A 12453-nucleotide genomic window follows, 5' to 3' on the forward strand; every position below is an offset into this window, starting at 1 on the left:
ATTCTTGCGCTCCTCTGGTCTGCTGTCGGGAGTCTGTATAATATTCGTTATTTCAGTCCGTGTATGCTTAATTTCTAGTTGGTTCCCCAATATAACATCGAGGGTCTCATTAGTTTTCTTGTAGATCTCATTAAGTTTATCGGCGGCTTCTAAACAGTTCTTGAGAGACCTTAAAAGTGTGGTTCTGAACTCTAGATCTTCCATTGACAATTTTGTCCTGTTTCTTTGTCTCCGCATTTTGTTATGCTTCCTTGGTGCACCCCCTAGTGGTCTTTGTGCGCAGTCTTATAGTTAAACCTTGATTGTTGTAGCTAATACCAGGAAGGGTTTGACCTCCAGGCCAAGTGGCTATGAGAATCAGCTGTTTCTGCAGTGAGAGAACTTCTGTCCTCTAGGGAGGTGCTAATCTGGCGTTTGCCTGAGGCTATCCGGCAAATGCCTGTGTGCAGGGCTTGGGCGGGGCTGGTTGCACAGGATCAATAGGGTGGGCCAGAGAGAGCAGTTATGGCGGCTCTCAGTCCTGTCCCCAGGGGCTCTGCCTCTCTGAGTCCCAGCAATGGCTGCAATCCTCGGAGAGAAAGCTGCACTCACTCTGACCGAAGCCAGACAGTCCCGCTTCTCCCGTTTGAGTCTGGGTCCCTAAAGACTCGCCTGTATCTGGAGCTCAGAGTCTGCGACTCCCTCCCGATTGAAAACGCCAACTGCGCCCTCTGCCGCCAGCCTGCTCCGCGCACTCCGCACCTCAGAATTTGACTTCAGCACTGTGCCTCCTCTGAGTGTCTGTATGCGTTTCTCTTTCCTCCTAGTTGTAGGACTTCCACTCAGCCAGCGTTCCTATGGTTCTGGGTGATGTCCGTTCCGTTTTTTAGTTTTACTTTTGAAGTAGTTGTTCAAGGTAGCAAACTCCGGCGTTAACCTATGCCGCCATCTTGGTTCTCTACCTACCTCCATTTTCTTTATCAAATACTTAACTTGGTTTTAGACTGGCAAATTCCACAAGCCTCTAACTCAGCGGTTCTCAACCTGTGGGTCACGACCCCTTTGGCAGTCCAACGACCCTTTCACAGGGGTCGCCTAAGACCATCCTGCATATCAGATATTTACATTATGATTCATAACAGTAGCAAAATTACAGTTATGAAGTAGCAACGAAAATAATTTTATGGTTGGGTCACAACATGGGGAACTGTATTTAAAGGGCCAGAAGGTTGAGAACCACTGCTCTAACTGTACTACCAGAAAAAGCTAACTAGTAAAGGCCTTACCCTTCTGTTGGTCACTCACTTATTTCTCTCAGGAAAGGAAGCCCTTGCCACATCACTTATTCTACTTCCATGGAGGACAAAGTGCCTAAAATGCCAAGAACCCTGGGATGCTTTCATCCATATTTTGGAGATAATATACTTGTTTCCATAATATAATTTTATTGTTTTATTAAAATAAGTATATTCACTGGCAAATGGATGTCATCTAAGTTCACAAATTTTTATTATTTGTAGTTATCTATGGTAAATCAACAAAAACTAAACTATAATTCCCACGTGATTCCTTTAGAGAAATACTTTGCATAGGAAAAGTGAACATGGCACAGGGATTATGCTATGTGGCTGAGGAAATGAGACTGTAAAAGGCAGAGCTCACAAAGCTTGCTAATTAGAGACTACAATCTTGCTACTCAGATTGCCATCATCATGTCTCAGGGATCTAGAATCTGTCACGAGTACAGTAAGTAATATGTTTCAGTTATATCCTTCAGCTAGTATTTTGGTCCATCCTGAATTTAAGTTTCATGCAGGCTTAAAATATCAGATCATCAGAAGCTAGGCCATAGATTTTTCTTAATACTCAAAGCTAAGTTTCAACATTCTAAAGATATGAAATAGTTAAAAAGACCAAACAGAAACTAAAAAATTAGTTTTGTGTTGACTTGGGTAGAAATATAGTCATTAAAAAAAATTTCAAAATATAGAATTAAGACTGCTATTGGGTAAGGGCCACACGGTAATTCAATGAGCACATACCAAGTACATGATAACTTAGATTACTTGGGCAATTACATTCTTTGCAATTATCTTCACATTGATTCACCCCCGTCCTTTCACTTTGATAGTGGAAGTTCTTAGTGAGAGAGCTACTCAGAGCTATCACCAAAAAAAACTGGTAGTTAAGCTCTTGACTAAAACACACACTATTTAATGAAGTAATACATCTATAATAATAAAAGCGTAATATGCTAATTAGACTTGACAGCCTTCCAGATGACCTTCCGGATGAAGCCGGGGCTGGGAGGGAAGCCTGGGTCCCAGGTGCCTGCCGGCAGCCAAGGGAAGGAAGGCCTACTCTTGCTCGCATTTTGTGCATTAGGCCTCTAGTTTGTGTATAAAACTATCATTTCACTAGGTTGGGAGGTTATGATGAAACGCATAAAATATCTGCACTTTTTTAAAACTCTTTAGATTGGTGATTCTCGACTTTGGTCTAAATCAGAATTCCCTGGGAAACTTATTACAAATGCAGGTGCTTGGACCCCATCCCATTGAATCAGAATCTGCTCCAGCATCTCCACTTTTTAAAACAAATTACTCAGGTGATTCTGATACAAACCACAGTATAAAGTATAAATATTATTCTCTTTTGTTGTTGTTAATCCCTACCCAAGAATATTTTTCCATTGATTTTTAGGAAGAGTGGAAGAGAGAGGGGAAAACAGAGAGAAACATCGATGTGAGAGAAACACATTGACTGGATGCCTCCTGCATGAGCCCTGACCAGGGTGCAGGCCAGGGAGGAGCCTGCAACCAAGTTACGTGCCCCCTTAACTGGAACTGAGCCAAACCGGCTAGGGCAGGTATGAATATCATTTAATCACAGTTTATATGTCAAAACTATTGTTTTGTAATATATTAACAGTGTGCTGCAATCTCAATCTCTCTCTCTCTCTCTCTCTCTCTCTCTCTCACACACACACACACACACACACACACAAATACACACGAACTTACTTTTAAAATGTTGAGGTATACAAGGTAATTTCAGTAAAGACAATTCCTTTTCTTGGCCAGTGTTAAAAGCCTAGGTAAATTTAATATTACTGGGATAGAAAAGGCAAAGAGTTGCATATGGCTACATTAGTACATTTGGGAAGGTAAGGGACAGAGAATAGGTGCTTAGGAAGAGAGGAAGTAAAAATATTCCCTCCTACTAAAATTCTCATTATAGAAAAATGAAAGCATGATGTCACAGTTCTTCCATTTACCTAGTTTTAAAAATTAAACAAAATGGAGAAACCTTAATAATTTTAAGAATTTGATATAAAGAAGTTCATGGCTGAGTACCTGCTCAGGTAGCACACTCTGTGACAGAGTGAAATAAAGGTATACAGCCCAGATGTCGTAGTAGCAGAGCTCATGTTCCTAACTGTGCCACAGTCAAGAAACATGAGGTACTGTCATTGTTGTGTCTCTAGTTTCAGAAGATCAGGAATTTCACTCCATTACACTTAATTAAGAATGAAGCCCAGCTGGTGTGGCTCAGTGGTTGAGCACTGATCCACGAGCCAGGAGGTCACGGTTTGATTCCAGGTCAGGACACATGCCCCAGTTGCAGGTTCGATCCCCAGTAGGGGGTGTGCAGGAGGCAGCCAATTGATAATTCTCTCTCATCATTAATTTTTCTCTCTCTCCCTTTCTCTCTCTCTCTGAAATCAGTAAAAACGTATTTTTAAAAAGTCTCTTTCTGTAATGTATTGACTTAAAAAAAAAAAGAATATTTCAAGGAAAGGCCTTACATGCTGCTATTACTATCAAAAGGTATCTAAACTGGTGACAAGGACCCAGAGGTCTATCCCTCATATGTATCGAGGACTTAACACTTCTTTTCTACAATGAATTGTGCCGGGGTCCAACCCCAGCAGGTCCAGGGGTCCCCAAAGGTGTGGACGGAGTCGGCGAAGAAGGAATGACACAGAGACAGCGTTCAGTTGATCAGCAGCCTAGCCAGGATCTCTAGCCAAGTTCTGGTCAGGATCTCCAGCGAAGTTCTGGTTAGGATCTCCAGCCAGATTCTGTGTCCATGTTCTCTCGCTAGGTTCTCCAGCCAGGTTCTCCAGGTTCTCCAGCCAGGTTCTGTAGCCATGCTCCCTCGCTAGGTTCTCCAGCCAGGTTCTGCCCAGGTTCTCTAGCCAGGTTCAGTCACCAGGTTCTAGTCAGGTTCTCTTGCCATGTTCTATCCAGGTTCTGTAGCCAGGTTCTGTCTCTAGGTTCTTCAGACTGGTTCTGTCCAGGATCTCCAGCGAACTTCTGGTTAGGATCTCCAGCCAGGTTCTGTGTCCATGTTCTCTTGCTAGGTTCTCCAGCCAGGTTCTCCAGGTTCCCCAGCCAGGTTCGGTCACCAGATTCTGTAGCCAGGTTCTTCAGCCAGGTTCTGGCTAGGTTCTCCAACCAAGTTCTGTAGCCAGGTCCTGTCCAGGATCTTTTGCCATGTTCTCTTCAGCGAAGTTCTTCTGTCTCTACGTTCTGTGTAGGTTCTGTGTCTAGGTTCTGTGTCCTGTTGTCTTGTTACATCTGTATTTATACCAGTTGATTTAATCCTATCAATCTCTATTACAAAGGTTAGGGCGTTTCTTATCTCCATTCCAGGGAGTAAAGATTATGTAGCTTAAGCATGATTGTTCGTAATTAAAGTGATTAATTACCCGCCTGGCACTTAGTTAAGGGGTTTTATTCCCTCCCTAACTTCAGGGGAAAATCCCTACCTGGGGAAACAACCTTTCTCAGAGAGGTGACCTTGGTTAAAACACATAGTGCCAAGAAGGTGAGTAAAAATATTAAGAACAGTATGCCATATATGCCAGGTCCCTTGAAACAGCAAGGATGGACCGGCTCCCGGCAGAATTGGAACTTGATGTAAATAGTAAAATAAACCCTAAGAGATGGTAAATATTTACCTGGTCCCTGTTGTTGATGTTTGAATAAGGTAACTGTCCAGTCATCAATTCATACAGAACAATCCCAAATGCATATACATCTGACTGAAAGCTATAAGGGTTTTTGTCTTGCATTCTGATTACTTCTGGTGCCTGTTAGAACATAAAAAGAAAAATATTCTTGTTTATTCTTTACTTCAACTGAATAAAGACTGAAAACCAAACTATTATGATTCCCAGAAAAAATGCTTTTAATCATTAAATAACCCACCAAATATGTAATTAATTCTCTTGTTAATGGTCAAAGAAATATAACTGATTAAGAAAGTAAAAATATACCCTGTAAATTCTAAAAGAGGCAGTGTTAGCTGAGATTCTATCTGTATTACTAATATTTTCATAATTTTAGCAGCTGCCCTCTTTGTACAAAAAATATCATCATTGCTATTTAAATTCTTCCCTTGACTTACCTACCAAGAATCAGTTCCTATTTCCCAATCATGATTCAGCAAATAAATACTATACCTGTGGTTGTAAGATGTTTGGGAGTAGCACAACCACTTTGGCAATTGCTAGAATTTAAGTTTTCCCATTGGTACAAATGATTCTCCTCATCTCAGGACACCTTAGACAATAATGGCAAAATTTCATGACTGATAAACTCAAATCCCTTTCCCGCCTCCAAAAATGGTATAAACATGCCAAAGATGTCTTATTAACAAAAGCAATAGGCAGTGGGTAGATTTAATAGAAGGTGGTATGAAGAATCTTTTCGCTGCTTGCTTCTTGGGCAAAGATATAGACCAAATCATATTTGCTACATACATTTTTGTACATATCAGTCACTGTATTCTATAGGTAGATTTCTTATTGGCTACTTACTTGAAATACAACAAATGGTTGGTTAAATATTAGCTTTAAACAGTTCTTTCACCTTGAATCTTCCGTATTGTTTCATTTGGAAGGAATCAAATAAACTGAAGGGTATTAATAAAAACTCTGTGAAAAACCAAGACTAACTGTAAAAAGGCTGAAAGACCTGGGACAAGAGTCCTGGTCACTGGTCAGAGTAAGGCAAGTGAGACTATCTCACAAGGCAGGGAATAATGGCACTGCGCCTCACCTGGAAATCAGAATCACCTGGGCAGCCTTGAACCTCTCATGGTCCAGACTGCATTCCTGCCCAATAACACACCATTAGAATCTGGGGATACACTGGTTAGTTTTTAAAGCTACCCAGATGTTTTTAACGCTCAACCAAAGTTGAGAACCACTGACGGAAGATGTGTGGGAGGGAGATCCTGATAAGAGTGAAAGGATGGGGGTGAAGGGGAGGTTGTACCTACTTGTTTTGTCTTACACTTTACTGATATTACTTTTACAGTACAAAATAAATCACATACAACTGTGATGTAATGAACAAGCCAGAAAACTAAGAGGCTAGTTTATGATACAAAAATAATTTTCAAAGCCAGAACACAATTTCTGTGAGGGAAAGAGTAATAAATCAATTGAAAAGTTGCCTTTAAAATTTAGTTTTACCTCACTGTTGTTGGTAGATGACTTGATAAAAAGCTGAATGTCATCTATTTACAAGTTGTGCATTATTAATCCTCAGTTAATTTGTGTTTTAATTTCCAAAACATTTTTTTTTACAAAGTTTTCTTTCTCTTCTAAGCTATAAATAAAACAAGGCTGAGAAGACTATTGTAAATAATTCAGAGAATTATATAACCTTAGTTCTGATCAAACTCTTCTTTCCTAGCCTATGGATGTTCTAAATTTGTTTCTGAAGGCAATATCAACCCAAAAAGATTTATTCAACAATTAAATGTACTATTGGCTAATTTCTCATCTTAAAACTTAGTTTGGGGCCGAAACCAGTTTGGCTCAGTGGATAGAGCGTCGGCCTGTGGACTGAAGGGTCCCGGGTTCGATTCCGGTCAAGGGCATGTACCTGGGTTTCGGGCACGTCCCCAGTGGGGGATGTGCAGGAGGCAGCTGATCGATGTTTCTCTCATCGATGTTTCTAGCTCTCTATCTCTCTCCCTTCCTCTCTGTGAAAAAATCAATAAAATATATTTTAAAAAAAACGAAAAAAAACCCAAAAACTTAGTTTGGGGAAATAAAAGATGAACCCCTCTATCCAGGTATTAACAAAAAAGAAACTATAACAAAATATAAAACTTCATGTATAATAATCCATTAAGGTCTTTGAATAAAGACAATCCCAAACACTTGACTGAGCCTCTCTCTCCCACACTAGTTTAAATAAATAGACCTCTAAAACGTGTATCAATTATTTCTTTTTAATTTTAATGATTTTGCAATTTCAGTACTTAAAAATCTGTTGCACCCCCCTTAGGATACACTGCCGTCTTTTTTAAAAGGTGTGTACCTTAAAGGTGCCTGAGATTTGCATTATAATTACTAATTAGCCTCTTGTTTATAATTATGTATTAAAACAATTAAACACATATTAAAGAAAAATTCTTCTTAGCTCTAAATACTGAATTTTAGAAATAGAAATGGCTTTAGAAATCCACTAGTCCAACCCAACATTAAAGATGGAGACTTGGAGGCAGTTAAGAAAGGTGCAGGTAAGAGTCACACACATTACAGTACACACTTCCTAACTCTAAGTCCAATCCCCCTCCCACCTTGCAGCTTGCCCTAATTTCAGTTATTACAAGAAATCATAGCTCAATTTAACCCCAGGCTTATCTGGACTAATTCAGAATCCTACCTTGTAATTCCTTTCTTGGAGACTGACACAGAGAGTTCAAAGAATTTAGGCAAATGTGGCTTTGAAAGCCCCTTCTTTTCTGTTTCCAGTAGGGTGTCCCAAAGTTATTAAAAACTGCACTAATAGTTTTGGGACACCCTGCATTCAGCTTAGAGCAGCAGTTCCCAAACTTTTTGGTTTCAGTACTCATTCAGTCTTGAAAATTACTGAGGCCCTAGCCAGTTTGGCTCAGTGGATACAGCGTCGGCCAGCAGACTGAAGGGTCCTGGGTCCAATTCCGGTCAAGGGCACATACCTGGGTTGTGGGCTTGATCCCCAGTGTGAGGCATGCAGAAGGCAGCCGATCAATTATACTCTCTCATCATTGATGTTTTTATCTCTCTCTCCTTCTCCCTTCCTCTCTGAAATCAATAAAAAATATGTTTAAAAAAAGAAAACTATTAAGAACCCCCAAGGAGCTTATGTATTATTTCTGTGGATAAATAATCATATTAAAACTAAACTGAGAAGCTGTTAAAATATTTACTAATTCATTTGAATAATAAAACAGCAACCAGTAGATGCTAACACAAATCACACATTTTTAATGAAAAGTATATTTTCAAAAACAAAAAAATTTAGTGAGAAGAATAGTCCTAAATTCTTTTTGACTATCTGGTTTAGCAGCAGCCAGCTCGTGTCATATACTTTGCTTCTGCATTCAATTTGGTGTGATGTTGTTCTGGTTGAGGAATACGAAGAACAATCTGGGCTCACACAAGGATGACCTTGGGAATTTCTAAAAGGGTCTTGGAGGGCCTTTTGAGAATTACTACTTAGAGAATGATTCCTAGACTGTCCCCATAGCCTGCTGACAGTAACTACACAGATGTTTTGGTTCCTTTCTTTCATATGTTCTCTTTCTTCTTTTGTACAAAGTAGAAATAGAAATAAAGAGAAAGAGCCCAGCTGGTATGGCTCAGCAGTTGAGTGTCAACCCAGGAACCAAGAGGTCACTGGTTTGGTTCCTGGTCAGGGCACATGCCTGGGTTGGGGCTCAAACCCTAGTAGGGAGCATGGAGGAGGCAGCCAATTGATAATGTTCCTCTGTCATCAATGTTTCTATCTCTCCCTTTCTCTCTCTAAAAATCAATAAAAATATGTAAGAAAAAAAGAGAGAAAGACCTATGTAGGGCAGCACAAAGCTTACAGTGTTAAGAAATCTCTCATTTTTTTTTGTCTCTCCTCTCCCAGGTGCTCCATAATTATATGGTTCTTTCTAGTCTAAATAAAGTAACTCCAATTTAGGCTTAAATAAGACTGTGAAATAGCCTCTCCTCCTCTTTTTACAAAAAATATTTTAAAATCAATTTTTTGAGAGAGGAAGGGAGAGGGGGAGAGAGAAACACTGATGTGAGAGCCCTCATGCACGCCCCCTACTGGGGAATTGAGCTGCAACCCAGGCATGTGCCCTGACTGGGAATCATACTGCTAACCTTTCAGTGCACAGGACGACGCCCAACCTGATGCCCAACCGAGCAACATGGTCCAGGGCAAACAGCCTCTCTTTAAAGGAGCAGTTCTCTTCACAAACCTTAATAATAGTTGCAGATCACACATGCTTAAATTGAATACTTTTTTTTTAAACTGGGAACAAGGAACATTTGGAACACAAAATATTTTACAGACAATTTTAAATAAAATATAAACAGTGTTTAAAAAACATATTTTTGTTTGAAAGATACTGAAACTAGTTTCATAATATTCTTTTTAAAGATAAAAAAGTTAAGATTTATTTACATAAAAATATGAATGCTGACTTTTGTGAACACCGGGAACTATTAAAATATTATAGTTGAAACCTTCAATGACTTTCTAGTACTCAGTAGCATCTCAGGGTCCCAAAAATTAATGTAAAAAGGCCTCAATTCTTACCATCCACAGAATGGATCCAGACAACTGTTCAAACTGATGGGACCCACTCCATCGAGATTTCACTGTGGCTAGCCCAAAGTCACCTATTTTTACAGTGAGGTCTTCATGAAGAAAAATATCTGTGGTGTAGTAAGTAAAGGAAAACAATAGATCTCATTTTCCAATCAGAGCAAGCATTATGAAATTTAGGTAAGAGATCTAATTTCTATAATTCTGTAATATGAAATTCTTTGAAAAAAGATGTAGTACTTTATATATTAATTAGGTCTATTTGGCCTATATGACCTGCTTTTAAGGTTTTGAGGGCTTGAAATGAGGTAGAGTGAGGTGAGATGCTTTCCTAAGTGTATGGGAGACCCTGAAACTTCCCACAAGATTTTAGTAACATAGGCCCAAATATCCTTTTGGCACTGCTGGGGAGTGGTAAAGGCTCTTCACTGGAATGAAGGTGGTTGGCAGGCAGGATCTTAATCTACGTTTATGGAAGAGGAAAAAATATGTTTTTCTCACCTCATGCTATCCGTAACTTAAAGCCTTCAGTTACATCTTACCTACTGCTGAGCAAGGCCAGAGTGTTAAAAGGAACTAGTAGATAACTACAAACTATCTGTTTTCCAGTGCTGAAAGAATGTAAGCAAGCAATCAAAAAGCCCTACTATCATAAAGATTTCAGAGATTTTTGTTGTAACGCTCAATTGTTCACAAACCAAAAGCAGGTTGTGTAGTACCTTGTTCTACTACACTCTCATGCAAACCCATTTATTAATTCTCTTTACAATACATTGAACTTAGCATGAAACTGTTTTTACATAATGTGAAGATAAAATGCAGAAGAAAAAGTCAGGATGTTTTCAAACTTCGCAGACAAATTTCAGGAAGGATACTATTACTCTTGAGGTCTCTGTGGATGATTGACTTGGCGTGTAAGTAACTGAAAAACAAAACATCATTTTAACCTGAGTAGGGCTAAATACTCTGGCCTCAAATTTTATAGAACATATTTAGGGGTATAAATAAAGATGTGTTTAGAATCATGATACAACTGCAAACTGTACAATGTGATAATCCCTTTACATAAGAAATATTAAAATAGTCTGTAATTGAATTTAGGATTAGAGGAACATATCACTAATATGGTACAGCCAAAATTTTGTTTTCCACTAAAAGACTTTGCTTTGTCTTTTACTATTTTCCAATACAAACCTTTCACTCCAGTCAAGCCTAGTTATCCATGTCCTTTAAATATACCTTAAATATCCCCTCCTACACCCATCCCTCAAATTAGTTTCATTCTATTCTCCATCTATTCATACCACTCCTTTAAGGTTGCATATACAATCTAACTCCTGGGTGAAGCTTTCCTATGAGTAACTCAACTGTAAGGGATCTTTCACTGTTCAGTTATATAGAAATTATTGGAACAGCTTTATTCAATAGTTTTTTTCCACCTATGTTCATTTTCTATTTAGAATGTAAAACTCTACTAGAATATGAAAGTTTGATTGATGAAATCATTCTTAAAGGTAGTATTAATATATTCTTAAAATGCCTTCTTAAAACTAGTGTGTAGCAAACTTCCTCTATAGTAGCTTTAGTTAAGTTCATTGAGGGAAAAGGGCTGGGCCTAGTTTATTTCTGTTTATCCCCAGTGCCGAGTACAGTGCCTGGCATAAAGCATTTAAAACACATCAGCTGAATCAACTACATTGAGATGCATATAATGTCCTAGTCAAGGTTATTTTTCTTCATTTAAAGCTGGAGAAAACAAATATATGAGACTGCTGAAATTTGACAATGACTATTAGGAATTAAGTTTTGCTTTAAAATGAGATTATAACGTCACTGTTAAAAATAGGTTTGTAAATCATTAAGCTTATAATTTATACTTTATTTTCATCTAAGCTTCCACATCCTCTCAGAGAATAAGATTTTGATACTTTTCAGACAAAGTTTTCATTTCAAACTACTGTTTATACAAAGTAACCCCTCCTCCTCCAATTACTCTGACTTCACACTATTTCCTTCAGAGCTTTTACCACAATGTAAAATTATCTTTTCATCATGACTTTTTAGGCCCAAAGTCATTTCACAACACAAAAGTTTACTTAGAACCCAAAGTTCTGCAGTGACACAGAAAGAAAAAAACATATGGCATTATAGCCAGTTTGGCTCAGCGAATAGAGTGTCCACCTGTGGATTGAAGGGTTGAGGGTTTGATTCTGGTCAAGGGCATGTACCTTGGCTGAGTTGGGGCGAGTGCAGGAGGCAACCAATCAATGTGCCTCTCACGTCAATGTTTCTCTCTCTCTATCTCTCCCCCTCCATTCCACTTTCTCTAAAAAATCAATGGAGAAAGCCCTAGCCCATTTGGCTCAGAGGATAGAGCGTTGGCCTGCGGACCAAAGGATCCTGGGTTTGATTCCGGTAAAGGGCACGCACCTTGGTTGCAGGCTCCTCCCTGGCCTGGGCTCTGGTCAGGGATATAGCAGGAGGCAACAAATTGATTTGTTTCTCTCACTTTGATGTTTCTCTCTGTCTTTCCCTCTCTCCTCCACTCTCTCTCTAAAAAAAAAAAAAAAATCAATGGAAAAAATATCCTTGGGTGAGGATTAACAAAAAACAAATTTAAAAATATGGAGAAAAATAGGTCTCAACCAAATGCATTTTCTAGATGGGAGACCTTGTCTCCATTAGAAGAAGGGGGATAAATGAGACAGTGTGCATGGTGGAGCTCTATGCTTCAGAGGGCTGGTGTTTAGCCACAGAAAGGTGTTAGTGTCTGAAGAAGTTCTGTCTCCTCTGAAATTAAAAACAAATGTGTGGGACAAACCAAGATGGCGGCATAGGTAAACACCTGAAATCGCTGCCT

General features: G+C 39.1%; 1 protein-coding gene across 2 annotated transcripts in view; it reads right to left on the minus strand.

Moving 5' to 3' along the window:
• BRAF (B-Raf proto-oncogene, serine/threonine kinase) overlaps positions 1-12453 on the minus strand; it is a 147280-nt gene that overhangs the window by 18351 nt on the left and 116476 nt on the right. For both annotated transcript variants that reach the window (XM_081102483.1, XM_081102482.1), the window contains 3 exons: positions 10469-10515; positions 9585-9703; positions 4946-5077 (listed from right to left, as the gene is read on the minus strand). In XM_081102483.1, coding sequence (XP_080958609.1) covers positions 4946-5077; positions 9585-9703; positions 10469-10515 — 298 coding nt within the window. The remainder of the gene's footprint in view (positions 1-4945; positions 5078-9584; positions 9704-10468; positions 10516-12453) is intronic.

This window comes from Myotis nattereri (genome assembly GCF_964212035.1).
Source record: "Myotis nattereri genome assembly, chromosome: 11".
Classification (NCBI taxonomy): Eukaryota; Metazoa; Chordata; class Mammalia; order Chiroptera; family Vespertilionidae; genus Myotis; species Myotis nattereri.